Source organism: Dreissena polymorpha, chromosome 15 (genome assembly GCF_020536995.1).
Source record: "Dreissena polymorpha isolate Duluth1 chromosome 15, UMN_Dpol_1.0, whole genome shotgun sequence".
In the NCBI taxonomy this organism is placed as follows: Eukaryota; Metazoa; Mollusca; class Bivalvia; order Myida; family Dreissenidae; genus Dreissena; species Dreissena polymorpha.
Window position 1 is genome coordinate 58932620 of NC_068369.1, and position 27572 is coordinate 58960191.

Here is a 27572-nt window from a genome sequence, read left to right on the forward strand (position 1 = left end):
AAAATCATTTGGCACATTTGTTAACCATCATTAGACGGTGTGTCGCGCGAAAAAAATACGTCAATATCTCCAAGGTCAAGGTCACACTTTGAGTTCAAAGGTAAAAAATAGCCATAAATGAGCTTGTCTGGGCTATAACTATGTCATTCATTATGAGATTTTAAAATCATTTGGCACATTTGTTCACCATCATGGGACGGTGTGTCGCACGAAAGAATCACGTCAATATCTCCAATGCCAAGGTCGCCACGACTAAAAATAGATTTATTTTAAAACAAACTTACAAAGGGGGTTAATTTTGTTTGTTCATTTCAAAAGTTCAGTTTGAGTTGTCTCCCTTTATCAGATTTTTTTTCACAATGAAAACCTGGTTTTGTGACAATTTTGTCCCTTGTATGAACAAGAGGATGATACAAGCCATATTGTGATGCAAACAATTTCTCAATAAGGGACTATTGGGCATATTTTACTTGAAAATACCCTTTTTATATAGGATTTTTTTCTGTCGTAAGCTTTAAGTCCACTAACATATGAGCTGTCTCCATGAAATTAGCCAGTTTTTCTCAATCATTGCTTTTGAGTCACATAACTCTTTAGGCAAGGTCAAGGTCACACATTGAGGTCAAAGATCACAAATTTAATGAATTATTCATAATTTTGCCTAAACTTCACTTTGCATTAACAATGATATTTTTTGCCAAAATTACTGCAGATATTGGGCTGCTTCCCAATCGCAATAATCAACTTTTTTCCCAAAAATCTGACCAAAATTTCCCCCCAAAATGCCAAATTTTCCCAATAAATGCAATAAGATTATAATGTTATTCAGCAATAATTTCGAAGAACGTGTACCAATAGAACGTGTCAAGTTGTTGCCAAACGACAACTGCCTTATGTATTGGTTAGCGAATGTATTCGAATATATACGATTTTACCCTGTTATCCACACATCTCTATATTGCGGAGGAAACCGGCCATAGTCGATGTATCACGATTGAGCACGCCTGTTTTTAAGACATCGTCCAAGATTGTGGCACGTAGAAAAGAAATTACGATGAACAGCGAAAAATGATGAATAACATTCAAATTAACAATGGATATCATATGGTTATCAGGGAATAATTTAATGGGTGTGTCAATTAATGCTAAAGACTACATTTGAGATGTAAACAACAAATAAAAAAAATTAGAAATCTGCACAGCGAATGTGTGTCACGGACACCAATGCTAGAAAATTGGAGTTCAGTCTACTCGCAAAGTTAAAGCATTTAAGATGAGTATCGTTCAAAAATGGAAAGAGATAAACATGTTTTTTTTTATTTATATGTTAGTGGATCTGTGTATAATGACATTCAATTGCATATTCTGCTGTATGATAATTATGTGTCACGATGTACAGTTTGCTGAAAAACTGAAGATGTCAAATGTAAGATATTGAAAGGTAAACAAATTGAATCTATTACTTTAACTCCGTTTAATACATCATTAACTCAACAAGAAAACTAAAGTGTGTTTGTTAATATGTATTAATGTTTTCCCGATATGAACTTTAATCAAAGCAATTACTGTTTTAAACTTAAAGAGGTTAAGATTAAATGGTGTATTTAAAATGATAGATCATTGCAAGTTTAATATACGTATGAAAGGGTATTCACTAAACATTGTCTTCGTTGTAAGAAGAAATTAAACCAGCACTTAATAATATAAAAATGCTGTCAAACATGCACTTAAAAAAAAAAAATTCTGTAACTTATAATCATGTTTATAATGCTTCTTTTTTCCAAATTGCATGGTTTATTGCCCTATTTTTCCCAATTTCATGGTTTATCGCGCTAATTTACCCAATCCAAATGGCTCAGGCTGTAACAAAAAAATAAATAAAATAAAAGCCCCAAAAATCACTGATCAATGAATTATGTAATAAATGTTAAGCTCACCTGAGCACAATGCGCTCATGGTGAGCTTTTGTGATTGCCTTTTGTCTGTCTTGTGTCTTCTGTCGTGCGCCGTCAACATTGTCCTTGTTAATACTCCAGAGACCACATTTATTGTCCAATCTTCATGAAATTTGGTCAGAAGATTGGTCTCAATAATGTCTTGGAGGAGTTCGAAAATGGTTACGTTTGCTTTAAAACATGACTGCAAAGGGGCGGGGCAGTTTTCCTTATATGGCTTTTGTAAAACCTTGTTAACACCCTAGAGGCCACATTTATTGTCCAATCTTCATGAAACTTGGTCAGAAGATTTATCCCAATAATATGTTGCACGAGTTTGAGAATGATGCCAGTTGGTTGAAAATCATGGCCGCCAGGGTGCGGGGCATTTTTCCTAAAATGGCTATAGTAAAACCTTGTTGACACTGTAGAGGCCACATGTATGTCCAATCTTTATGAAATTAGATCAGAAGATTGGTCTCAATGATATCTTGGATGAGTTCGAAAATGGTTACGTTTGCTTGAAAAACATGGCTGCCAAGGGGCAGGGCATTTTTCCTTATATGGCTATATGTGGATAAAATAAAATCTTGTTAACACTCTAGGGGCCACATTTATGGTCTGATCTTAATGAAACTTGGTGAGAAGATTCATCCCAATAATTTCTTGGATGAGTTCGAAAAAGATGCCGGTTGGTTGAAAAACATGGCCGCCAGGTTTCGGGGCATTTTGCCTTATATGGCTATAGTAAAACCTTGCTTACACTCTAGAAGCCACATTTATTTTCTGATCTTCATGAAACTTGCTCAGAAGATTCGTCCCAATGATATCTTGGATGAGTTCAAAAAGGTAACCTTTGATTGAAAAACATGGCTGCCAAGGGCGGGGCAGTTTTCCTTATATGGCTATATATGGCTATAGTAAAAGCTTGTTAACGCTCTTGAGGCCACATGTATTGTCCAATCTTCATGAAACTTGGTCAGAAGATTCATCCCAATAATATCTTGGACGAGTTCGAAAATGATGCCGGTTGTTTGAAAAACATGGCCGCCAGGGTGCTGGGCATTTTTCCTTATATGGCTATGGTAAACCTTGTTCACACTCTAGAGGCCACATTTACTTTCCAATCTTCATGAAACTTGGTCAGGAGATTTGTCTGAATGATATCTTGATTGTGTTTGAAAATGATTTTGGTTTCTTTAAAAACATGGCCACCTGGGGGCGGGCATTTTCCCTTATAAGGCTTTGTATGGCTTTTGTAAAACCTTGTTAACACTTTAGAGGCCACATTTATTGTCCAATCTTCATTAAATATGGTCTTTGTCTTATTGATATCTTGGATGAGTTCGTAAATGGTTATGTTTGCTTGAAAAACATGGCTGCCAATGGGTGGAGCATTTTTCCTTATGTGGCTATATTTGGCTATAGTAAAATCTTGTTAAAACTCTAGATGCCACATTTATAGGTCGATCTTCATGAAAATTGGTCAGAAGATTCATCCCAATAATATCTTGGACAAGTTCAAAAATGATGCCGGTTGGTTGAAAAACATGGCCACCATGGGGAACATGGCATTTTTCCTTATATGGCTTTAGTAAAATCTTGTTAACACTCTTGAGGTAACATTTATTTTCCGATCATCCTGAAACTTGGTCAGAAGATTTGTCCCAATAATATCTTGGATGAGTTCAAAAATGGTTTTGGTTGCTTTAAAAACATGACCACCAGGGGCGGGGCATTTTTCCTTATATGGCTATATATGGCTATAGTTAAACCTTATTAACACTCTTGAGGCCACATTTATTGTCCAATTTTCATGAAATTTGGTCAGAAGATTGGTCTCAATGATATACCTTGATGAGTTTGAAAATAATTTTGTTTGCGTGAGAAACATGGTTTCCAAGTGGCGGGGCATTTTTCCTTATATGGCTAAAGTAAAATCTTGTTAACACTTTAAGGGCCACATTTACTGTCCAATCTTCATGAAACTTGGTCAGAAGATTCATCCCAATAATATCTTGGACCAGTTCAAAAATGATGCCGGTTGGTTGAAAAAAAAATGGCTGCCAGTGGGCGGGCATTTCTCCTTATTATAGTTGTCGAAAAAAAAATCAGAGCGGATATAGTGATAAGTCCCGTCCGTCTGTCCGTCTGTCTGTCCGTCTGTCGGAAACTATGTCCGGAGCATAACTCCAAATCTTTTCATGGATTTACTGTAATCTTAGAATATAAACAGATGGCAACTAGAAGAAGTGCAGTGACAAAGAACCATAACTCTGTCTACCTTAGTTTTTGAATTATCTCCCATTTTATATAACTTTAAAGTTAATTTTTGTCTGGAGCATAACTCTAAATCTACTGAAGGGTTTACTTGAAACTTGAAATATAAACAGATGGCAAGTGCAGTGGCTAAGAACCATAACTCTATCTACTTTAGTTTTTGAATTATCTGCCTTTATTTAATTTCAAGGGAAATTTTTGTCCAGAACATAACTCTAAATCTACTGAAGGGATTTACATGAAACGTTGAATATAAACAGATGGAAAGTAGAAGAAGTGCAGTGACTTAGAACCATAACACTATCTACCTTTGTTTTTGAATTATCTCCCTTTTTTAATTACAAAGTAATTTTTTGTCCATAGCATAACTCTAAATCTACCAAAGGGATTAACTTGAAAATAGAAATATAAACACACTCTTTCAGCCATTGTTTTCAATTATCTTCCTTTATTTGTTTTACAAATATTATTCTACTCGCTAAAACAAATGTTGTCATACAAGCAAACACACTTCGGCGGGGATTTGGCACTACTGTGACAAGCTCCTGTATGGCTATAGTAAAACCTTGTTAACACTCTAGAGGCCACATTAATTTTCTGATCTTCATGAAACTTGGTCAGAAGATTTTTCCCAATAATATCTAGTTATCTCAGGTGAGCGACTTTGGGCCTTTCATGCCCTCTTGTTTATACCTTTTTTAGCTTAGGTGAGCTTTTCTAATTGGTCTTTGTCCGTCGTCTGTCCGTCCGTCTGTCCGTCGTCTGTCTGTCCACATTTGTTCGTAGACACTCTAGAGGCCACATTTCTTGTCTGATCGTCATGAAACTTAGTCAGAAGCTTTGTCCCAATGATACCTCGGTCGAGTTCGAAACTAGGTCATGCCGGATCCAAAACTAGGTCACTTGGTAAAAAAAACAAAAAAACTTCTAAACACTGTAGAAGTCACATTTCATGTTCAATCTTCATGTTACTTTGTCAAAATGTTGTCTTAATGATATGTTGGTTGAGTTTAAAAGTGGTTTTGGTCCATTGAAAAAAATGGCTGCCAGTGGGCGGGGCAGCTTTACTTATTTGGCTATAGAGAAACCTTGTAAACACTCTAGAGGCCACATGTGTTGTCTGATCTTCATGAAACTTGGTCAGAGGATTTGTGCCAATGATTCCTTGATCGAGTTTGAAACTGGGTCATGCTGGGTCAAAAACTAGGTTAAAAAAAAGAAAAACCTTGTAAACAATGTAGAAGTCACATTTCATGCCCAATCTTCATGTAACTTTGTCAAAATGTTTGTCTTAAAGATATGTTGGTTGAGTTCAAAAGTGGTTACAGTCTGTTGAAAAACATGGCTGCCATTGGGCGGGGCAGTTCCTTATTTGCCTATAGAGAAACCTTGTGAACACTTTAGAAGTCACAATGAAATTGAGTCAGAACATTTGCTTTCTAGATACGAGAGTTGAGTTCGAAATATGGTTCCAGTCCGTTGAAAAACATGGCTGCAAAGGGGGGGGGTGGTGGGGAGCATTTCCCTTATATGTATATAGTAAAAATATCGTGTGAACACTCTAGATGTCACTTTTTTTGCCCAATTATCATAAAACTTTGTGAAAACATTGGTTTTATTTATATCTCAGATGAGTTTGAAAATGGTCCTGATCTGTAACATGGCCGCCATGGTGGGGGGGGGGGTGGCAGTTTTCCTTATATGACTATAGAGAAACCTTGTGAACAATCTAGGTGTCACATTTTTTGCCTAATCATTGTGAAACTTAGTCAAGACATAGGTTTTATTGAAATCCCAGACAAGTTAGAAAATGACTCAGATCGTTGAGAAAAACATACTTTTTAGCTCACCCGATTGCTCAGGTGAGGTTTTAGGATCTGTCTTTGTCCGTCTTCCATCCGTCCACATTTGGTTTGTAAACACTCTAGCATTCACATTTCTCAAGCATTCTTTATCAAAAGTGCTGAGAAGCTATATGGCCTCAAGATGTCAGTAAAGTTTGATAATGAGCAATATCGCATAAAAAATGCCAGCATTATTGCCCTTAGATTGTCATAATTTTAATGATATTATACAAAATACTTGTAAACACTAGAGGTCACAATTTTGTTTCAGATTTTATGAATCTTGGTCATAATATTTATTTTTGTAAGCAAAGTTTGATGTTTGGTCATGAGGGGTCAAAAATATAGGTCACCAGGTCAATTCTTACAAAAACTTGGTAATCACTCCATACGCCAGAGTTTTGGTTCAATAATGATGAAACTTGACCAGGCTGTTTGTCTGGACAATATCTAGGTCGAGATTGACGTTTGGTAATTTGGTTACAGAATCTAGGTCATGGAGTCTAATCTTACTTAAACCTTGTAAACACACTAGAGGCCATAGTTTGGTCCAATAATGATGATATGATTAACGTATGATTTACTATTATAGATGGTCCAGACGATGTAAAACTTAGCGTGCCATCTGAATACATCGTCACAGAAGGACAAGTGGTTTCCAATGTGACATGCTCATCCGACTGCTGGCCACAATGCACTTACACATGGAGGAACATGACATCTGGAACAAACATCACATACACAGGACTGCTCATCATGCGGCAAGTTGACAGATATGCAGCAGGGAGTTATGTGTGCGTTGCTCATAACCCTGGATCCAGTCATACAAAGAACAATTCTACCAAGTTAGTTGTTTATTGTAAGTAAGTATTATTGATTGACAGTTGATTATTTTTTATGAAAGTTGGTTGTAAATTGTAAGTAAGTCTTATTGATTGACAGTTGATTATTTATGTATGAAAGGATAAGAATTTAAAATACTTAAGATATTTGACACATATAGATATTTAACAAAAGGCTACTAAGTTTATTGGTTATAAAGTAATATTGTTATTCATTCTGCATATGTATTAATTACTTACACTTACAGGTGCATGCAATAATTATTTCATTTCATGCATGCTTATCTAATATAAATATATATTGATTGTTTTATATGGATTTTGAATAACATATCCTTGATAATTATTTTTATTTATATGGTTCTTGCATAAGGTATGCATGTCTTTTCATCCATCAATTTGTCTATTACACAGCAATTGCACTTAGCTAATTTCAATCTGCTTAAAACAGTACATTTCCTTAATTGTTTGCCAGCTTTCATACAAACTAATTCTGGCATGAACAAAATGTCAGTGCATTATCATCAATCTTGGAGCATCATATCCTATCAATTGGAAGCTTTACACAGAGATCTATTTTTTATTTGAAATTTTGTTGTATAGACTGCTAAGTTGGCTCTTACTTTAAGTGCCTAGTCTCATCCCAATATTCCGTCAGTAGTCAAAGAGAGAAGTTCTTAAAATAAGTCATGTATTCCCCCTTAAGCTTAATTGAGCATGGAACACTCAATGATCTATTTGTAAATTGGGTCCATCCTTTGTCCTGTTTTGTGTCCAACATTTATTGTCTAATTATAATACCCGTACACAGTTTGGTAGGGAATATATTTGAATCTCTGTTGGTTAGTTGTCCATGGTTTGGCCATGCATAATGTTTGTAGAGCAAACTTCTACTACATGTCTCAAGTGATAAATTGAAGCTTGAAGTATGTATTCACCATGAATTGTAGATTTGTAAAAAGTTTTTCATTCCATGTGATGCACACGTAACCTTGAATATTTTTATGGCAGATTACTAGACAGTTTGAAGTTTACGGAAAGAACAACTGCATTATTCCACAAGAAATAGACCCTTATCTCAATGAGCCAAAATTGATAAGAGAGCAAAATCACGTGACTTGCAGAATTCCAGAACGAGGCTGAACGTGTATCCATTTATAATAGGTCCACGAAACACCGCATCTGACTTCAACCATTCACTCTTTTGAACAGTCTGCAACGTAATGATATTGTCAAAACAAGATGAGATTGTCTGAATCAGTAGTTATATAGTTATATATACTTCCCATTTTTATAGTTAATGCAGTACTTGTTTCAATAATCTTGTTTATTGATAGATCTGTGGTTTTATATCCCCTGTGTTCAGCACAAACTCATTCTATTGTTGTGATCAGATACTGTGCCAACAAATTTAAAATAACAACATGTTTTCATAAGCCACGGGCAGCATATGTCTGGTCATAAAACACAATTTATGAAACCTACATGCAGACATGTTTTCTTCTAGTAGTATTATTGAGTAGACATTTCTAGATCTAATTTAACGCCAAATACTCAACTTCAAAATAAGTTGTCCTTACAGATTGTCAGAAACTAAATACTTTATAGATAAAAGCCAGTTTAATTATAATTATAAAGTGAATGACAGGCATTTATTTGTTCCTACACTAATTTTGACAGAGGTGGAGATTCATTCCTACCTTATTTTTACAATCTGGACAGCAGTTCCTACATTATTTTGACAGTCTTGACTTTGGTTCTTACATAATTGCTATACTGGTCATTATAATCACATGTTATCCACATAAATATTACAATCTAGGCAATTTTTAATAAGAATTTGTATTATGTCATTATTAGCTCGACTATTATATTTGAAATATATATAGTGGAGCTATCCTACTCACCCCGGCGTTAGCGTGAGCGTGAGCGTGCAAATGTTAAAATTTGTGTACCACCTTGTATTATTTTCTATGTCCCTTGACATATTGCTTTCATATTTTGCATACTTCTTAACCAACATGACCCCAACCTATTTACAAGAGCAAACAACTGTATCAAACATTTTGTAATAATTATGGCTCTTTTTCTACTTAGAAAATGCGTATTATTGATAACTCTATGTTAAAGTTTGCGTACTACCCCAAATACTTGCTATATCCCTTGACATATTGCTTTCATATTTTGCATACTTCTTGACCAACATGACCCCAACCTTTAAACAAGAGCAGACAACTGTATCAAGCATTTTGTAAGAATTATTGCCGTTTGTCCACTTAGAATATGCATATTATTGATAACTCAATGTTAAAGTTTGCGTACCACCCCAAATATGTCCAATGTCCCTTGACATATTGCTTTAATATTATGCATACTTCTTTACCAACATGACCCCAACCTATAAACAAGAGCAGACAACTGTATCAAGCATTTTGTAAGAATTATGGCCCTTTTTTCACTTAGATGCATATTCTATGTTAAAGTTTGTGTACCACCTCAAATATTTCCTTTGTCCTTGACATATAGCTTTTGCATACTTCTTTACCAGCATGACCCCCAATTAATAAGCAAGAGCAGACAACTGTATCAAGCATTTTGACAGAATTATTGCTCCTTTTATGCTTAGATAATTGAACATATTTTTTTGAAGTTTTGTTTTTTGGTCCATTTTACTCCTTAAGTATCATAGCTATTGCTTTTTGTACTTGGAAAACTCGCTAACTATCGTAAGGGGACTGTACAGGGCAAGTTGCATAACTCTGGTTGGCTTTTTAACGGAATTATGGCCCTTTTATGTCTTTGTAAATTTTAATATTTTGTTAAATTTTGTGCTTAGATCCACTTTACTTCTAAAGTATCAAGGCTTTTGCTTTCAAACTTCAAATACTTTCTTACTATCCTGATGTTACTGTACCTGGCAAGTTGAATTTGACCTTGACCTTTGAATGACCTTGACTCTCAAGGTCAAATTAATAAGTTTTGCTTAAATTGCCATAATTTTTTGATTTATGATCACATTTGATTCATACTTTGATAAAACAACACTTACCTGACATACCACAATGGACTCCACCTAAACCATCCCCCACGCTCCACCCCAGAATCCCCCCCCCAATTTTTTTCTTTTTTCTTTTGTTTCTTTTTTTGGAAAGATCATTTTATTAAATGACCACACACCCACATTATACCCCCCTTTTCATGATGACTTACGTTATACTGTCAAGCACTCAAATAGTCGAGCGCGCTGTCCTCTGACAGCTCTTCTTAAATTGTGTGCTACATTTCATATTTGTATCAAGTTCAAGTTTAAGATTTTTTTGTGAGCATGAGAATGATAAGTTAAAAGTTATTCGACTATATCAACTAACATGGAGATCTGTAATTAGTGAAACCTTGTGGAAATAGTGGTGACTTTAACTGCATTGCCACTGTATTGTAGACTTAAACGCGTGTTTCTTGGCCTACGAGCGACCCTCAAAGCATAGCACAGGCTGATCGCGTTCGTCCTTTAGAAGTTCCAGGTTGGGAGTGAATTTGAGGGAGTGGCCCATCACTATATATACATGTACCAGGCATTTCCCTAGGATGTTGGTCAGGCTCAGCGGCAAAGCAATGAGGAAGGGTGTTGGTGCAGAAGGGGGCATGCCCCCTTTTTATTTTTCCTTAATTTATTTCATTAAATTAATATATTATTATATAAAGTAACAACCAATATAACAGTAGACATAGGAAAGTTTCATGTTTTACCTCAAGAATACATACATCTATAAATTGTTTAGTTCAAAAATTGTTCTCAGAGGCTTCTCCTGGTGCCAGGCATCCACCATTCCTCCACTGCCACCATTCAAGTCCACTGCCTCAAAGTCTGTCCCTTCAATGCTTACCATCATCAGAGCATGAAGGACAGCAGACTTCAGTCGAGCACGTTTTTCTGTCTTCACCCGTTTCATGGTGCTGAAGCCCCTATCGCAGTCTGAAATACACAATTGGTAAATAACTCTGATAACAGATCCTTTGAATCTAGTATGATTTAAATACAAAGAGATATTAAAGCAAATAAACAAACACCTTTGCATCTTTCTGTTGATGTTGTGCTCCTGACAGCCTAGTCATGTACCAATCATCTGTAGATGCAGGGAGGAGCAGGAAAAAACAACTACCAGCTTGTAGAGGTGGTTGTGACTGTTCCGTAAATGGATGGTCACCCACTCCATTGCCTCATCAGCCTCCTTTACTGTGCACTGTAGGCTGCCTCAAACATGCCTCCAGTTGTTCAGTGTTTCGTCAATGGGAAGGTTGAATTGGTCTGCTAGTTTCTAGGGTGGGGGCCTTCAGGAATGCTGGCAATGTCCTGGACACTTTCACCTATTGCATTCTCTGAGGAGGTTTCATTAGTAGTCCTGACCAAGAAATAAGTAAATGCAGATTTACCTGTCATAGGGGCTGGTAGCTCCTTAGATCTTATCATTATATCATGCACACAAACTAAAGAAAAATAATATGTTGCAGGTATGGTTACAATTGATAATAATTTTAACCTAAATTACGCACAGCCGCAACAAACACCAGTTACTGTTTAGTCTTTAAACACCGAATAATTTGTCAACACATAAAATAAAACAAAAAAAATTAAAAAAATTGAGCATAGTTTCCTTAAATTGCTCATACACCACATTTACCCGTTATAATCGATCATTATTAATCATTGTTATGGGACAAACACCCTAATTGACCCCCATAAACGACCCAGAAATTGTTTGCACGTCTTATCTAAGCCCCTTATGCACACACAGCTGATTAGCGGGTGCATGTTTTAATTGGTTGTTGGACGATTGCAGAAAACATTCATATGAGAGCTTGCAAGCGCTTGTAAAAAGTTCAAGCGCTGCGGCGACATGATCGCAAAAACAAGTGCTGCTTTTTCAAAATTGATTTTAAAGTCCAAGCAAGGAGGGCCCACTGTGCTAAAACTGCATTGGCAAATGCTTGTTGTACATATTCACGGTGCCTATACCACTTGACTTTTATACGCCCGTTTTAAAAAAAACGGGACGTATTATAGTTTCACCTTGGCGGTGGGCGGGTGGCGGCGGCCACAGCAGTTACCGCTCTCTAATTAAAATAGTTTTTATACGATCTTCACCAAACTTGGTCAAAAGTTGTATCTAGACAATATCTAGGTTAAGTTTGAATATGGGTCATGCCTGGTCAAAAACTAGGTCACAGGGTCACTTAGTGCATTTCAAGCATTTAGCATGGTGTCCGCTCTCTAATTGAAGTAGATTTCATCCGATCTTCACCAAACTTGGTCAGAAGTTGTATCTAAACAATATTTAGGTCAAGTTCGAATATGGGTCATGCCGGGTCAAAAACTAGGTCACAGGGTCACTTAAACCATTTCAAGCATTTAGCATGGTGTCCGCTCTCGAATTGATGTAGTTTTCATCCGATCTTTACCAAATTTGGTCAGAAGTTGTGTCTAGACAATATCTACATGCAGGTCAAGTTCAAATATGGGTCATGCCAGGTTAAACACTAGGTCACGAGGTCACTTAGTGCATTATAAGCATTAAGCATTGTTTCCGCTCTCTAATTGAAGTAGTTTTCATCAGATCTTCACCAACTTTAGTCAGAAGTTGTGTCTAGATGATATGTAGGTCAAGTTCAAATATGGGTCATGGTAAAGTTATCAAGTTGTCCAAAGCCTTAAAACGTGCGTATCTTGTGACAGTTTGGCACTCTTGTTAAGATCTGTCGTTGGAGAATAAAGCGCGACCCAGTTAACATTTTTAATGATGTCTTTTTAAATATTTCACCATTTTTAATGAGATGAGGTGGAGAGCCCGCTTATTCGTGAGAGTTTTCTATAGGTATCATTATCTTTTTAAACAAATAAGGATTTTTCAGTTAAGTGCAACGGCACGTTTGTAATATGAAGTCCCCACACTGATCCGACATTTTTCTAACCGTTCAAACGGGCGGTTGCACTTTACTGAAAAAATACTTATTAGTTTACAAAGATCATGATACCTATAGAAAACTTGTACAAATGAGCGGGCTCTCCACTTCATACCATTAAAAATTGTGAAATATTAAAAAGAGATCCTGAGACAATGTTAACTTGGTCCCGCTTTATTCTCCCAACACAGATCCGAAAAAGTCACGTATAGGAACCGTGATATTGTTTTCACAGTTTAGGTTTTGCCTATAATTGTAGGAATCAACGTCCAGATGTAAAATTATGTAGGAGCGAATGTCTGGGGCGTGAAATTATACAGGAACTAATATCTTGACTGTCCAAATAATGAAGGAATAATTGTCTGGCTTGTGAAAATAACGTTGGAAAGAATGTCCAGTAGTCAAACCAACATAGGAGCGAATGTTTGCTTTGTCAAAAATAGCGTAGGAGCGATTGTCAGTTGGAACGAAAGTCATGATCCTATTAAACCGCTTAATACCTATATGTTAAACATTTAACGTATTTAGCAGGGACTGGTAAAAGATAACACTTTCGTTGAGTAAGACCTGGTCCTGTTGAGAGTGTACTTTACTGTACAGAACAACGTAATACAAACAAGCATTTTTGTTGACCATAATGGGGTTAAATAATGTTTCAGGAAAATAAAAACATTAGAGATTTATTATATATATTTGTCACTTATAATCACGTATAAAGAGTTATCAATATGCATGCAGACAGTTCAATTTGCACTATGTCTGGTTTTTTTTACTTGTCTATAGAATTATTCAATAATGTCATTCACTGTAAAGGAAAATTGTAAATACACTGTTAAAACAAAATTAACATAACATTTAAATGGCGTCATGTACTTTGAATTTTAGAGGGCTTTGTTTTATGCTTATTCAACACACCTCTTAAACATTCGATCGTTCATAAAAAATTATCACACACCAACACACCCATGCCTTTGAGAATTATAGTTATATAATGCTGTGTATTGTATTAAACGGCTAATGTATTTTTGTTTTGTTTAATTATTGATGCTTAGTCTTCAGACCACCTTTACTCTGATGGTCATTGGTAACTGGTATGTTTATAAAGATGAAATAAAATTTATAAATATGCACTTATGGTACTAAATATAATGTTGTTGAAAAATTATTTAGGTGTTGACTGTTTAATGTTTATATTATTATTACTTATAAATTTATTGACTAAACACATGCCTGTATGCACATATATGACGTTATTGTAACCAGTGTAAGTGCTCATGAAAATGTCGAATTTAAAAATCAACAATCAACTTGTATAAAATCATTGACTTTCTCTGCCAAAGAATGTTACACGTTCAGCCTCATTCTGAAATTCGACGTGTCACGTGATATTTAAAAATAGCAACAGGAGTAGTATTGTGAAACTGGTCTATTGAAGTGATATGCTAGACATAATTTTCATGGTCAGTGATCCACATGTTCCTGAGTTATATGCCCTTGCGCTTTGCCATTTTAGCTCGACTATTATATATGAAATATATATATAGTGGAGCTATCCTACTCACCCTGGCGTCGGCATTGCCGTTCCCGTTGGCGTTAACGTGCCAATGTTAAAGTTTGCATACTACCCCAAATATTTTCAATGTCCCTTGACATATTGCTTTCATATTTTGAGTGCTTGTTTACAGTCATGACCCCAACCTATTATCAAGAGCAGACAACTGTATCAAGCATTTTGACAGAATTATTGCCCCCATAGAATATGCTTATTATTGATAAATCTATGTTAAAGTTTGGGTACTCCCCCAAATATTTCCTATGTCCTTTGACATATTGCTTATATATTTTACATACTTGTATACCAACATGACCTCAACCTATAAACAAGAGCAGACCACTGTATCAAGCATTTTTACATATTTATGGCCCCTTTTATACTAATATTATTGAACATTTTGCTTAAATTGCCATAACTTCTTTATTTATGATCAGATTTTATTAATACTTTGACAAAACAACACTAACCTGAATACCACAATGGATTCCACCCAAACAATACCCCACGCCCCCCCCAAAAATTTATTTATTTTTCCTTTTTTTATTTGAAAGATCATCTAATAAATGACCACACCCCACATTATCTACCCCCTCTCAACCCCCCTAACCCCCTTCCCCAATTTTTTAAATTTGTTTTCCTTTTTTTATTTTTGAAAGATCGTCTAATAAATGACCACACCTCACATTATACCTCCCTCTCAACCCCCCCTACCCCTCCCCCCCCCAAAAAAAAATATTATTATTTTTTCCTTTTTTTATTTTTGAAAGATCGTCAAATAAATTATTGAATATGAACAATTTCCCCATGATGGCTTACGTTATACTGTCAAGCAGTCGAATAGTCGAGCGCGTTGTCCTCTGACAGCTCTTGTTAGCTGACCTGAGCACAACATGCTCATGGTGAGGTTTTATGATCGCTTTTTGTCCATCGTGTATCGTCCGTCGTGCGCTGTCAACATTTGCCTTGTTAACTCTCTAGAGGCCACATTAATTGTCCAATCTTCATGAAATTTGGTCAGAAGATTGGTCTCAGTAATATCTTGGATGAATTTGAAAATGGTTACATTTGCTTGAAAAACATGGCTGCCAAGGGGCGGGGCATTTTGCCTTATATGGCTATAGTAAAACCTTGTTTACACTCTAGAAGCCACATTTATTTTCTGATCTTCATGAAACTTGCTCAGAAGATTTGTCCCAATGATATCTTGGATGAGTTCAAAATGGAAACCTTTGCTTGAAAAACATGGCTGCCAATGGGCGGTGTATTTTCCTTATATGGCTATATATGGCTCTAGTTAAATCTTGTTAACACTCTAGAGGCCACATTTATTGTCCAATCATCATGAAACTTGGTTTAAAGATTCATCCAAATAATATGTTGCACGAGTTCGAAAATGATGCCGGTTGGTTGAAACACATGGCCGCCAGGGGGCGGGGCATTTTTCCTTATATGGCTATAGTAAAACCTTGTTAACACTCTAGAGGCCACATTTATTCTTCATGAAATATGGTCAGAAGATTTTTCTAAGTGATATATTGGATGAGTTCAAAAATGGTTATGTTTGCTTGAAAAACATGGCTGCCAAGGGGCGGGGCATTTTTCCTAATATGGCTATATAGGCTATAGTAAAATCTTATTAACACTCTAGAGGCCACATTTTTAGTCCAATCTTCATGAAAGTTGGTCAGAAGATTCATCCCATTAATATCTTGGATGAGTTAAAAAATGATACCTGTTCGTTGAAAAACATGGCCACCATCGGGTCGGGGCATTTTCCTTATATGGCTATAGTAAAACCTTGTAAACACTCTAGAGGTCACATTTATTTTCCAATCATCCTGAAACTTGGTCAGAACATTTGTCCCAATGATATCTTGGATGAGTTCAAAAATGGTTGTGGTTGCTTTAAAAACATGGCCACCAGGGGCGGGGCATTTTTCCTTATATGGCTTTATCTGGCTTTAGTAAAACCTCGTTAACACTCTAGAGGCCACATTAATTGTTCAATCTTCATTAAATTTGGTCAGAAGATTGGTCTCAATGATATCTTCGATGATTTCCAAAATAACTTAAAATTATGTTTGCTTGAAAAACATGGCTTTCAAGGGGCAGGGCATTTTTCCTTATATGGCTATAGTAAAATGTTGTTTACCCTCTAGAGGCCACATTTACTGTCCGATCTTCATGAAACTTGGTCAGAAGATTCATCGAGATACTATCTTGGAAGAGATTAAAAATGATACCGGTTGGTTGAAAAACATGGCTGCCAGGGGGCGGGGCATTTTTGCTTATATGTCTTTAGTAAAACCTTGTTAACACTCTAGAGGCCACATTTATTTTCCAATCTTCATGAAACTTGGTCAGAAGATGTGTCCCAATAATATCTTATTATCTCAGGTGAGCGACTTTGGGCCTTTCAGGCCCTCTTGTTATGGTTCTAGATTTCTAAATGATTGATTTGAAACTTGAAATATGTCATGGCTATGAGGTGTGAATGTATAGGACACAATTTTTAAATGCAGTGATCCTTACTTTTTGGAGTAATGCGCCATTTAACATGCCATGAGCATGGCTGCTATGCCATTTACAAACCTGTGTGGGCTTATTTTTAGTTATGTTTCTGATAAAGCTTTTGTTCAACCGTAAAGAGACTAACATTTTTAAATCCTTAAATAATTATTTGCTCAGAGTAACTTAAGATCAGATTTGTCGATCAGTAATGGAATGTTTTTCTTCATTAAAATATTGTTTATCAACATCACTGAAACTAAAAAGCTCACAGTGAAGAAATATCACTGAAACTAAAATGCTCACAGTGCAGAAATATTTATTGGTTGATCTTTTACAGTTGCTCAAATGGTTCAGGTCCTCATGTTGGTCAGCAGATCTTTTAACGGTAGTATAGAAATATCTGAAACCAACATATTCAGGCGTAAAGTAGTTGTAACTTCTATGAATTTATTAGGAACAAAAAAGGTTATTGAGTTGTCACAAACCATGGCTTAGATTTTAACATGATTTGCTTGAAATTACAGTGGATGGTATAACTTGATTGTTTGATCGTAAAAAATTGCCACCAGTGGCTGTTTTTTGTTACCTTATATGGCTTCTCTTTAAAAATCGTGTCAGAATCACAGGTTTGATTTTGAAATAAGTTTGCCTGAAAGAGAGAACTGATACTTTTGATATGTTTGCTTTAATTGATATTTCACCATGGTGTATCAGTGAAACAATAATTAAATATTTTATTTGTGTAATTTTAACACAAATTGTTGGTTTAGTCATGCCCCTTGTGAAATATATTGAATCGCTTGTATCTTTAATTTTACTAGAGTTTAATTATAATAATATGTTAGATATTATTTTTATTTACATTTTACGACTGCAATTAACTGTTGTTTTTTATGAGGCTTAATCTGACGGCCTCTGCCATATTTGCACTTTACAGTTGAACGCTTTGCTAAATCATGGCTTTATCGTTCATTTTGTAGATGCTCCTTATATAACCATCAACGTGTCGTCTACCAACCCTACCGAAGGACAACCATTAGACTTAATGTGTGAGGCATCTGGAGTACCAGCGATGTATAGGTTTACAGCCCTCACCCAGACACATGGTGGAGTTCAGATACTGAATACACATATCACACTGGACAGCTCTGCTTCAACGTCTACCCGTATATTTCGCATACCTGCACTACGAATGGATGATACTGGCACATATAAATGCTCAGTAGAGAACGGAGTCGTCGATGTCAGTGGGCAATTATATCAGACTGCTGAAACCAACCTCATGGTTAAAGGTAGTAGTTATCGTTTTATTTACATATACATATTTTACAAGTTACCAATTTGACGGCCAATAAAAGTGCTAAGCGTTAACTTTCAAAACATTATCGTATTCTCAACTTGGAAGAAATTTGTATTTAACCACAATCTCAACGATTCAAGCTAACAAATAGTAGGTTAAGTTATAAGCAACCATTTGCTGAAAATGTTAAAATCTTCCTGTAATGTCACTTTCAAATTTAATCTTGATTGATATCACAGTTCAGTTATACTTTAATTACCTCTTTGAATTTCAGACACAATATTTACAGCCATAAGAAATTCTTTGATTTTCTAGAAAAGAAATCAATAGCATGTATTATATACCTACATATATCCTACCACTTGGAAGATATGGAATTAAGCAGTCAATATGTCCATCTTTCTTTCTGTTTGTTGTTTGGTTTGTTTAGAATGATATCTTCTTTCTATCTTCCGAAACCATTTTAGGAATTTTCAATAGCTTAAATGTAAATTTATGCAAGTTTGTGTGATGCCATTTGCTAACTCACAGGTCAAGGTCCCACTTGGAGGTCAAAGATAAAATATATTATTATTTTAAATTCCATGGTTTTGTCTGTCGTCAGTTGTGCATTTTGACTTGTTCATCATTATTATTTTTCGAGTTTAGAAGTTGTGTTTATCTTGATGAAACTCTGTCAGAACATTTGTCTGTTGTCTACTTTTCACATATTTTGAAAGATTTTGAATTTGTATCCCATAAATAATTATGTCTTGAAGATAATGTGTTTATCGCACAACAATCACATAGCTATCTTGAGGGTCATATTAGGAAATCAAAGACCAAAATAAAGCACCGTCTAAGCTATGTACATTTGTGTCAATGTAGAATAAGATAGGTATTCATCACCATAATTGATAGTTATAGTTTCACATAAAGTATTGCTTGGAATTGGTGAAATGTCTTTTGAAAATCTTTCTCTAAATATTCTTTTAACTTAGAATTAGTTCTAATTTGTTTTCATACTTTTAAATAGGCTGTATATTAAAATGCTGTTATAATAATAATGAAAATGTATATTAACTAAATTCCTGATTTTTCTTTACAGTGAGTCCTAAAGTACTGACCCCTAGTCTGAAGGTTGCTGCAGCTACTGGTGCTAATGCTTCTCTAAGTATCCCAGTTTATGCTTACCCAACACTAGATAAAATAGTCTTACAACGTTATGATGGGCTAAACATCAGCAGCAGTTCAGGCAAACACATTCTACTTCCGTACAACACAAATGTGACAGCTAACTGGTATGGGACCAAGGTGCAGGTGGACGGGACTGTCCTAAACTTTACTATCATTAATCTTGAACCTGTTGACTTCGGAAACTACACACTCAACATGAAAAATGCTTTTAGCGTATCGAGTGCTGTGTTGACAGTAGTTGCAGAAAGTAAGTTTATTAAGCATAGAAGTTTTACAAAATGCATGACACATTTTTAGCTAAGCTTTTTTACCTAGGACCTTGTAAACAGTACGGTGTAGTATTGCATGGAACTATCAGAATACCTTGCGCTTTGTGGTTAAACGTAAACATAATATAATCGAAAAAGCTTTGTGGTAACTTCACAGAAATAACGGATTTAAAGGCATTTTTTATAAGTAATTAAATTATAACGACCGCTTGTCCCGTCGGACTAGCAAATTCTATATTTACTTGTCCGGACTAAAATTTTGGTTGTCCTGGACAGTCGGACTACCGTTAATGTCGAGCCCTGTAGGTTTAACCTTTACTAGACTTCATTAACAACCAATTAAATGTTGGGGAAATATTCTGCATATAGACCAGAATAAATAAACTTGTGCTACTGCATTTACCATTGAACATTATAGGGATGTAGTTTTGGATTTTGCCATAATGTGAGCTGATTGTTGCTGGAGCTATTGTTTCTCACATTGAAATTATGAGTTGGTATAAAAGTTCCACAACAAACTCTCCAAATCAAGATTGTTTGCATGGTTCTTTATATTAGTCAGACTGTGTATATGGTAGTTATGCCCCCTTCGAAGAAGAGGGGGTATATTGCTTTGCTCATTTCGGTCTGTCGGTCGGTCTGTTGGTCGGTTGGTCTGTCCGTCCACCAGGTGGTTGTCAGACGATAACTCAAGAACGCTTGGGCCTAGGATCATGAAACTTCATAGGTACATTGATCATGACTCGCAGATGACCCCTATTGATTTTGAGGTCACTAGGTCAAAGGTCAAGGTCACGGTGACCCGAAATAGTAAAATGGTTTTTGAATGATAACTCAAGAACACATACGCCTAGGATCATGAAACTTCATGGGTAGATTGATCATGACTCGAAGATGACCCCTATTGATTTGAGGTCACTAGGTCAAAGGTCAAGGTCACGGTGACCCGAAATAGTAAAATGGTTTCCGGATGATAACTCAAGAATGCATATGCCTAGGATCATGAAACTTCATTGGTAGATTGATCATGACTCGCCGATGACCCCTATTGATTTTGAGGTCACTAGGTCAAAGGTCAAGGTCACGGTGACCCGAAATAGTAAAATGGTTTTCGGATGATAACTCAAGAACGCATATGCCAAAGATCATGAAACTTGATAGGTAGATTGATCATGACTCGCAGATGACCCCTATTGATTTTGAGGTCACAAGGTCAAAGGTCAAGGTCACGGTGACCCGAAATAGTAAAATGGTGTCCGGATGATAACTCAAGAATGCTTATGGCTAGGAGCATGAAACTTTATAGGTACATTGATCATGACTGGCAGATGACCCCTATTAATTTTCAGGTCACCAGGTCAAAGGTCAAGGTCACAGTGACAAAAAACATATTCACACAATGGCTCTCACTACAACGGAGAGCCCATATGGGGGGCATGCATGTTTTACAAACAACCCTTGTTTCTGGTTGAGTCGTGGGTTCTTGCCGATGTGTGGCTATAGAGATGAAAGCATGCGATATAACGTTTGCACGCTCTCCAATTTGTTCTGATAAACAGTTTGATAATAGATCAAAAATGCAACAACAACTTGTAAATAGCAATTTAACATAACCCATTGAAATTTATCAATCACATACACCATTTCTTGTAACCTATTATTGTTTCTAAGTAACACAAAATCTCTTTTTTATGTTTATTCCCTATGTAACTGCGTCTGTTTACATTTTACAAATGAAGGTCTTCGCATGCGCACAGCATTTGCTGTAAATACGCTAACATTTTCCTAGGTAACACTCTAGTAAGTGTATCCTAATTGTTTTCTAATTGTTTGAAATTTGAAAAGAGATGAAAAATGGATTGAAAATAAATTTGGTGTTTAATAATATTTTTCAGAAATAAAAACCCGTCAGAATGAACATTATGTTGTAAGAAATTATTTACAAATCTGTATCATATTAAAGGTGTATAATTGTTTATATGTTCATTGTTTATGAAGTTAAATACAATTCACAGGCTTTCTACTGGTCCCTACTTTTCCTACTTTTCCCTACTTTTTTTTCTTAACCCTACTTTTCCCCACTTTTTTTAAAAATAGCCCTATTATCCCTACTTTTTATGCCCCCGGATCGATAGATCAGGGGTATATTGTTTTTGGCCTGTCTGTCTGTCTTTCATTCTGTCATTCTGTCCCACAACATTAACCTTACAGAAAAGTTTTGCAATAACTTTTGAAATATTGAACATGGCAACTTGATATTTGGCATGCATGTGTATCTAATAGAGCTGCACATTTTGAGTGGTGAAAGATCATTTGGCATGCATGCGTATCTTCTAGAGCTGCACATTTTGAGTGGTGAAAGGTCAAGGTCAAAGTCATCCTTCAAGATCAAACGTCAAAAATTAAAAACTTTAATATAGTAAAGTTTTGCAATTACTTTTGAAATATTGAACATAGCAACCTGATATTTGGCATGCATGTGTATTTCATGGAGCTGCACATTTTGAGTGGTGAAAGGTCAAGGTCATCCTTCAAGGTCAAAGCTCAAAAATTTAAAACTTTTATATAGTAAAGTTTTGCAATAACTTTTGAAATATTGAACATAGCAACTTGATATTTGGCATGCATGTGTATCTCATGGAGCTTCACATTTTGAGTGGTGAAAGGTCAAGTTCAAGGTCATCCTTCAAGGTCAAAGGTACAAAAAAGCGGTGCATTAGGGGGCATTGTGTTTCTGACAAAAAAATCTCTTGTTCATGTTGCAAGTGAAAAAAGTAAAATGTTAAATGAAGGTTTACATGATTCTTCTTTAGATATTTTCAGAATTTCCATCCATAATGAATCTTTTGTAATGAGAACAGTTCAGATGTGTTTGGGGGGATCACCTTGTGATGTCCATCCTTGAAAGCACCATGGTTCCTTGGCTAATCAGTACAGACATACCGGTCTTTAGGTAAGATAATATCATTTTACACTGTGAAAATACATGTGTGTTCTATTTAATCATAACATATGTGCTTCTTGATATAGAGGTGACAGATATGCACGCTTCATCTAGACTTTATACTGCCAAGTTTCTTTTTTATATCCCCCACTATAGTAGTGGGGGACATATTGTTTTTGCCCTGTCTGTTGGTTGGTTGGTCGGTCTGTCTGTCTGTTTGTCTGTCTGTCTGTTTGCGCCAACTTTAACATTTGCAATAACTTTTGCAATATTGAAGATAGCAACTTGATATTTTGCATGCATATGTATCTCATGGAGCTGCACATTTTGAGTGGTGAAAGCTCAAGGTCAAGGTCATCCTTCAAGGTCAAAGGTCAAATATATGGGTCAAAATCGCTAATTTAATGTACACTTTTGCAGTATTTCAATATTCAAGATAGCAACTTGATATTTGGCATGCATGTGTATCTCATGGAGCTGCACACTTTGAAGTGTGAAAGGTCAAGGTCAAGGTCATCCTTCAAGGTCAGAGGTCAAATATATGTGGCCAAAATCGCTCATTTTATGAGTTCTTTTGCAATATTGAAGATAGCAACTTGATATTTGGCATGCATGTGTATCTCATGGAGCTGCACATTTTGAGTGGTGAAAGGTCAAGGTCATTCTTCAAGGTCAGAGGTCAAATATATGTGGCCTAAATCGCTTATTTTATGAATACTTTTGCAATATTGAAGATAGCAACTTGATATTTGGCATGCATGAATATCTCATGGAGCTGCACATTTTGAGCGGTGAAAGGTCAAGGTCAAGGTCATCCTTCAAGTCAAATATATGGGTCAAAATTGCTCATGTAATGTCACTTCTGCAATATTGAAGCTAGCAATTTTATATTTGAAATGCATGTGTATCTCATGGAGCTGCACATTTTGAGTGGTGAAGGGTCAAGGTCATCCTACAAGGTCAAACGGCATATAGGGGGACATTGTGTTTCACAAACGCATCTTGTTTCCCAATGACGCTACTAACTGAAGGAACCTACAAATGCCATGCTGTGTTTTAAATCTTATGAGTTTAATTCATAATTGCAGATGCTGCTTTCCTTTCTAACAAAATATATTTTAGTTCATATGTTAAGCTTGCTTTTCCTAACTGTCATTTTAATCATTAATAATTGTATATGATCCCACAAAAGGGTGTTGGTGATTTGCCATTTTTTCTCTGTCCATCCATCTGGCTATCCATAGCCCACAGTTTGTGTCGCGCAGAACTCAAAAGTATAGCTGCTAGAGCCATCTTTCTTTTAATTGTTGTCAGCATGTGAACTTGTATACTGGAGTATTTTGATGCAATTGTATCAGGTATCTATGGAGTTATGGCCCCTGATTTAGAAAACGATAGGATCTTTGTGACAGAGCCAAATTGTGAGGGCATCTGTGTCCTATGGACACACATATACTTTAAAATTAATAAATTGAATAGAATTTGATTAACACTGTGGCATTTGTAGTTTGATATAAGAAACTGCATTGACCAACTGCTTTGACCAGCCTTGATTTGCTTTGTGTCAATAATATGCTGCAGCAGTGACATACTTATAACTTAGATCCATACAATGTCCATTTTTATACTATAAATTCAGTCAAACCTGAATTCAGCGGTCAGGCAAGGGTAATGGCCAAAGTGACCGTTGTCCACAGGTGACCGTTGAATTCGGATCATAATTTTAAGATGGTTTGTCAGTTGGTAGTAGTGCTTCCTCGTTACCCCACCCAGTCGTTTGCATACAGTGTTAAACAGATGCTCATTGCCGTTAACTAAGCATAAAAACAGAATTTACTTACATTGAATAATACATAATACTATCTTATAGATTGATTTAATTTCATATTGTTATTAAACTAAAGCAATGAATTTATCAACGCTAGTATAATTGTTTACTCATGCATCTCGATTATTCAGTAAATAAAACTTGTGACGTGCCGTTGACGTCACGTCCGTACAAGTCTAAAAAGCGGATTCGCTTTCATAAACCGATAGTACGGTGATATTGTACCGTTCTAATTCAAAGAAAAGACGCAAAAAGTTTGTTAAACTTTATTCGTACGCAAACATCACAAAAAAAGCATTTTAATTCAACAACCTCATACAAAATACAACGCTTCAAACTCACATTTGCATTCGATTCATACTTCTCCATAATTTCTCGCTTACGCTTAAGCACACTCTATACTTGCGTACGTCCAACACAGAGCTCACTTGCTATTACACGCGAACTTTTTCCAGATTCATATAGTTTCAAACACTTGACTCGCTCCTCTAATGTGAGGAACTTAAGTTTACCACTTATTGTTATTCCGTGATTTATTATTCCGATTGCTTTTAAAAGTGTTGTGAACGCTAGAAAGCTCTTTTAAAGAATGATCCGAAAATGTTATTTTAAAATCGATACTCAATGTACTAATTAGCGGTCATTAAATTAGCGATTATTACTTTAAACGTGTCAAAAACTCTAACATATCTTCTGTTGAAGAAACCCCCACAATTATCCCCGGAAAACAAACCTTCTCAACACCTTATTATTTGTTTACTCGCAGTGGGCCGCTTTTATAATATCAAAGGCAATTACCGCTATCAAACGCTTTAACCGCAAAATAGACGGACAAATGATTTGCAGTGTTATTAATTTTCGCGACTCGAGACGACAGACGCGTGACCGTTTATTTCAGTTCCAACATGAATTTCGGAGTTGAATATAGTAGCCGTTGGCCGTTATGGACAGTTTGCCGTTAAATTCAGGTGTAATATAGAGTGTTTTTCGTCAGGGGGATTCCAGGCTGACCGTTGTCTGCAGGTGACCGGTAAATTCAGGTGGCCGTTAGGTCAGTTTCGACTGTAGTCAGTTTCAATAACATAAAAATTATTCATAATCACTCTTAATCATTCAATTTGTATATGCATTTGCATTAAATGGCGGACATTTGTGTTTACTAAATTCTTTAATACATTCATTGTCAATATTGGACGTATTTTGGTTTTGAAAAAAGAAATCGTAATAATAATGGATTATCGGGTGATGGATAGAATTGGAACATGCAAAGATCTATCAATATAATATGTTTTTACATTGTACAGTATACTAAAAATGTGAAAATCTTAAAATTTTCTCTTCCTTTGAGACCTCATTTTAACTTTTTGTGCTCTAAGAATAGCAGTATTTTGTCCCTCTAAATGCCTAGAATTTGTTTATAGGCGGGGGGCTTCGCCCCCTGGCCCCCAACCAGGGAATAGCCCTGGACCCACAAGGGGGTCTAGGCGGCCTTTTCATTCCTGGTCTTATTAATTACTATTCCACATAATCCTTTGCAATCATAATGACAACCCTATATGGCTTGAAACTAATTTTGCTTAAACCTTTACTCAATGTATACTCATTTTAACACCTTAGCAAACGGAATAGACCTTAGTCTCTGTTTGCTTATCCACTTAAAATAAAAATATAATTATTCACTATTGCATGTGGTGAGAAAATTCTTTGTTTTAGTACTAGTGCAAGAATATTTATATATTCATAGTTGTTGAAGTTTGGTACATATTCATGTAGGAAAGGGTAATACTTAGGGCTTTTGTACTTTGCTTTATAAGATCATTGTATGTTTTGAATGTCATGTTCATTATTGTATTCTATTGTGTAAATTGATGTTAAATGAGAAACAAAAAATTCAGTTGCCTGTATTTTAAGGATGGGCAGAACAAGGCATTCTCACAGCATCAGATGGACTAGGATATGTATCAATTTAACGGTAATTCCAGCTGAAAAATGGTAATTATTTTCTTATTTAGCCCTACTTTTTAACAGTAAAATTCCCTACTTTGCCCTAATTTTTGCCAAAATCTTGCCCTAATTTTGCCCTAGTTTTTTGTGGAGAGGCAGTAAAAAGCCTGAATTAAATTGTTTATTTTAAACAACCACAAAGTTGATTATCATTTGTTTAAATAAAAACCGATAAACTTCTCACTGTTGAAGTCTATGCTTATGGAAATCATCAAAGCAAGTAACCTCTTCTGCAATGTCTTTGTTAAGAGTGTTTACAGCATGCAAATCTTTAAATTGGGACAGCCAATCAGAATTTACGACTCAACCCGAACATTACTTTCAATTTGCCGGTTCAACACTTTCAACATATTATTTTGATGTAAACAGACGATAAACATTTAGAAAAAAGGCAAAAAATCTAAAGACCAAAGGTTAATAATTATACCCCCACTAAACAAAGTTTAGGGGGGTATATAGAAGTGAGCTTGTTCGTCGGTCGGTCCGTGTCCGCTCTTTAATTCAAATAGTTTTCATTCAATCTTCACCAAACTTGGTCAGAAGTTGTATCTAAATGATGTGTAGGCCAATTTTTGAACATGGGCCTTGTCGGGTCAAAAACTAGGTCAGGGGGTCACTTAGTGCGTTTTAAACATTCAGCATGTTGTCCGCTCTCTAATTCAAGTAGTTTTCTAATTCAAGTAGTTTTCATCGGAGCTTCACCAAACTTGGTCAGAATCAGTATCTAGATGATGTCTTGGCCAAGTTCGAACATGGGCCTTGCCGGGTCAAAAACTATGTCACAGGGTCACTTAGTGCGTTATATACATTCAGCATGTTGTCCGCTCTCTAATTTAAGTAGTTTTCATCAGAGCTTCACCAAACTTGGTCAGAATCAGTATCTAGATGATGTTAAGGTCAAGTTCAAACATGGGTCATGGCAGGTCAAAAACTAGGTCACGGGGTCACTTAGTGTGTTTTAAACATTGAGCATGGTGTCCGTTCTCTACTTCAAGTAGTTGTCATCCGATATTCACCAAATGTGGTCAGAAGTTGTATCTAGATGATGTCAAGGTCAAGTTCCAATATGGGTCATGCCGGGTCAAAAACTTGGTCACTGGGTCACTAAGTACGTTTTACACATTCAG

The 27572-nt window shown here is 35.9% G+C and overlaps 2 protein-coding genes across 7 annotated transcripts in view; both read left to right on the forward strand.

Moving 5' to 3' along the window:
• Window positions 1-27572, forward strand: part of LOC127860277 (nephrin-like) — a 393077-nt gene that overhangs the window by 150482 nt on the left and 215023 nt on the right. The window lies entirely within an intron of this gene.
• The window catches only part of LOC127860273 (hemicentin-2-like), a 483526-nt gene that overhangs the window by 36668 nt on the left and 419286 nt on the right, over window positions 1-27572 (forward strand). For all 3 annotated transcript variants that reach the window (XM_052398268.1, XM_052398267.1, XM_052398266.1), the window contains 3 exons: window positions 6651-6917; window positions 17905-18216; window positions 19312-19647. In XM_052398268.1, the coding sequence (XP_052254228.1) occupies window positions 6651-6917; window positions 17905-18216; window positions 19312-19647 (915 nt within the window). The remainder of the gene's footprint in view (window positions 1-6650; window positions 6918-17904; window positions 18217-19311; window positions 19648-27572) is intronic.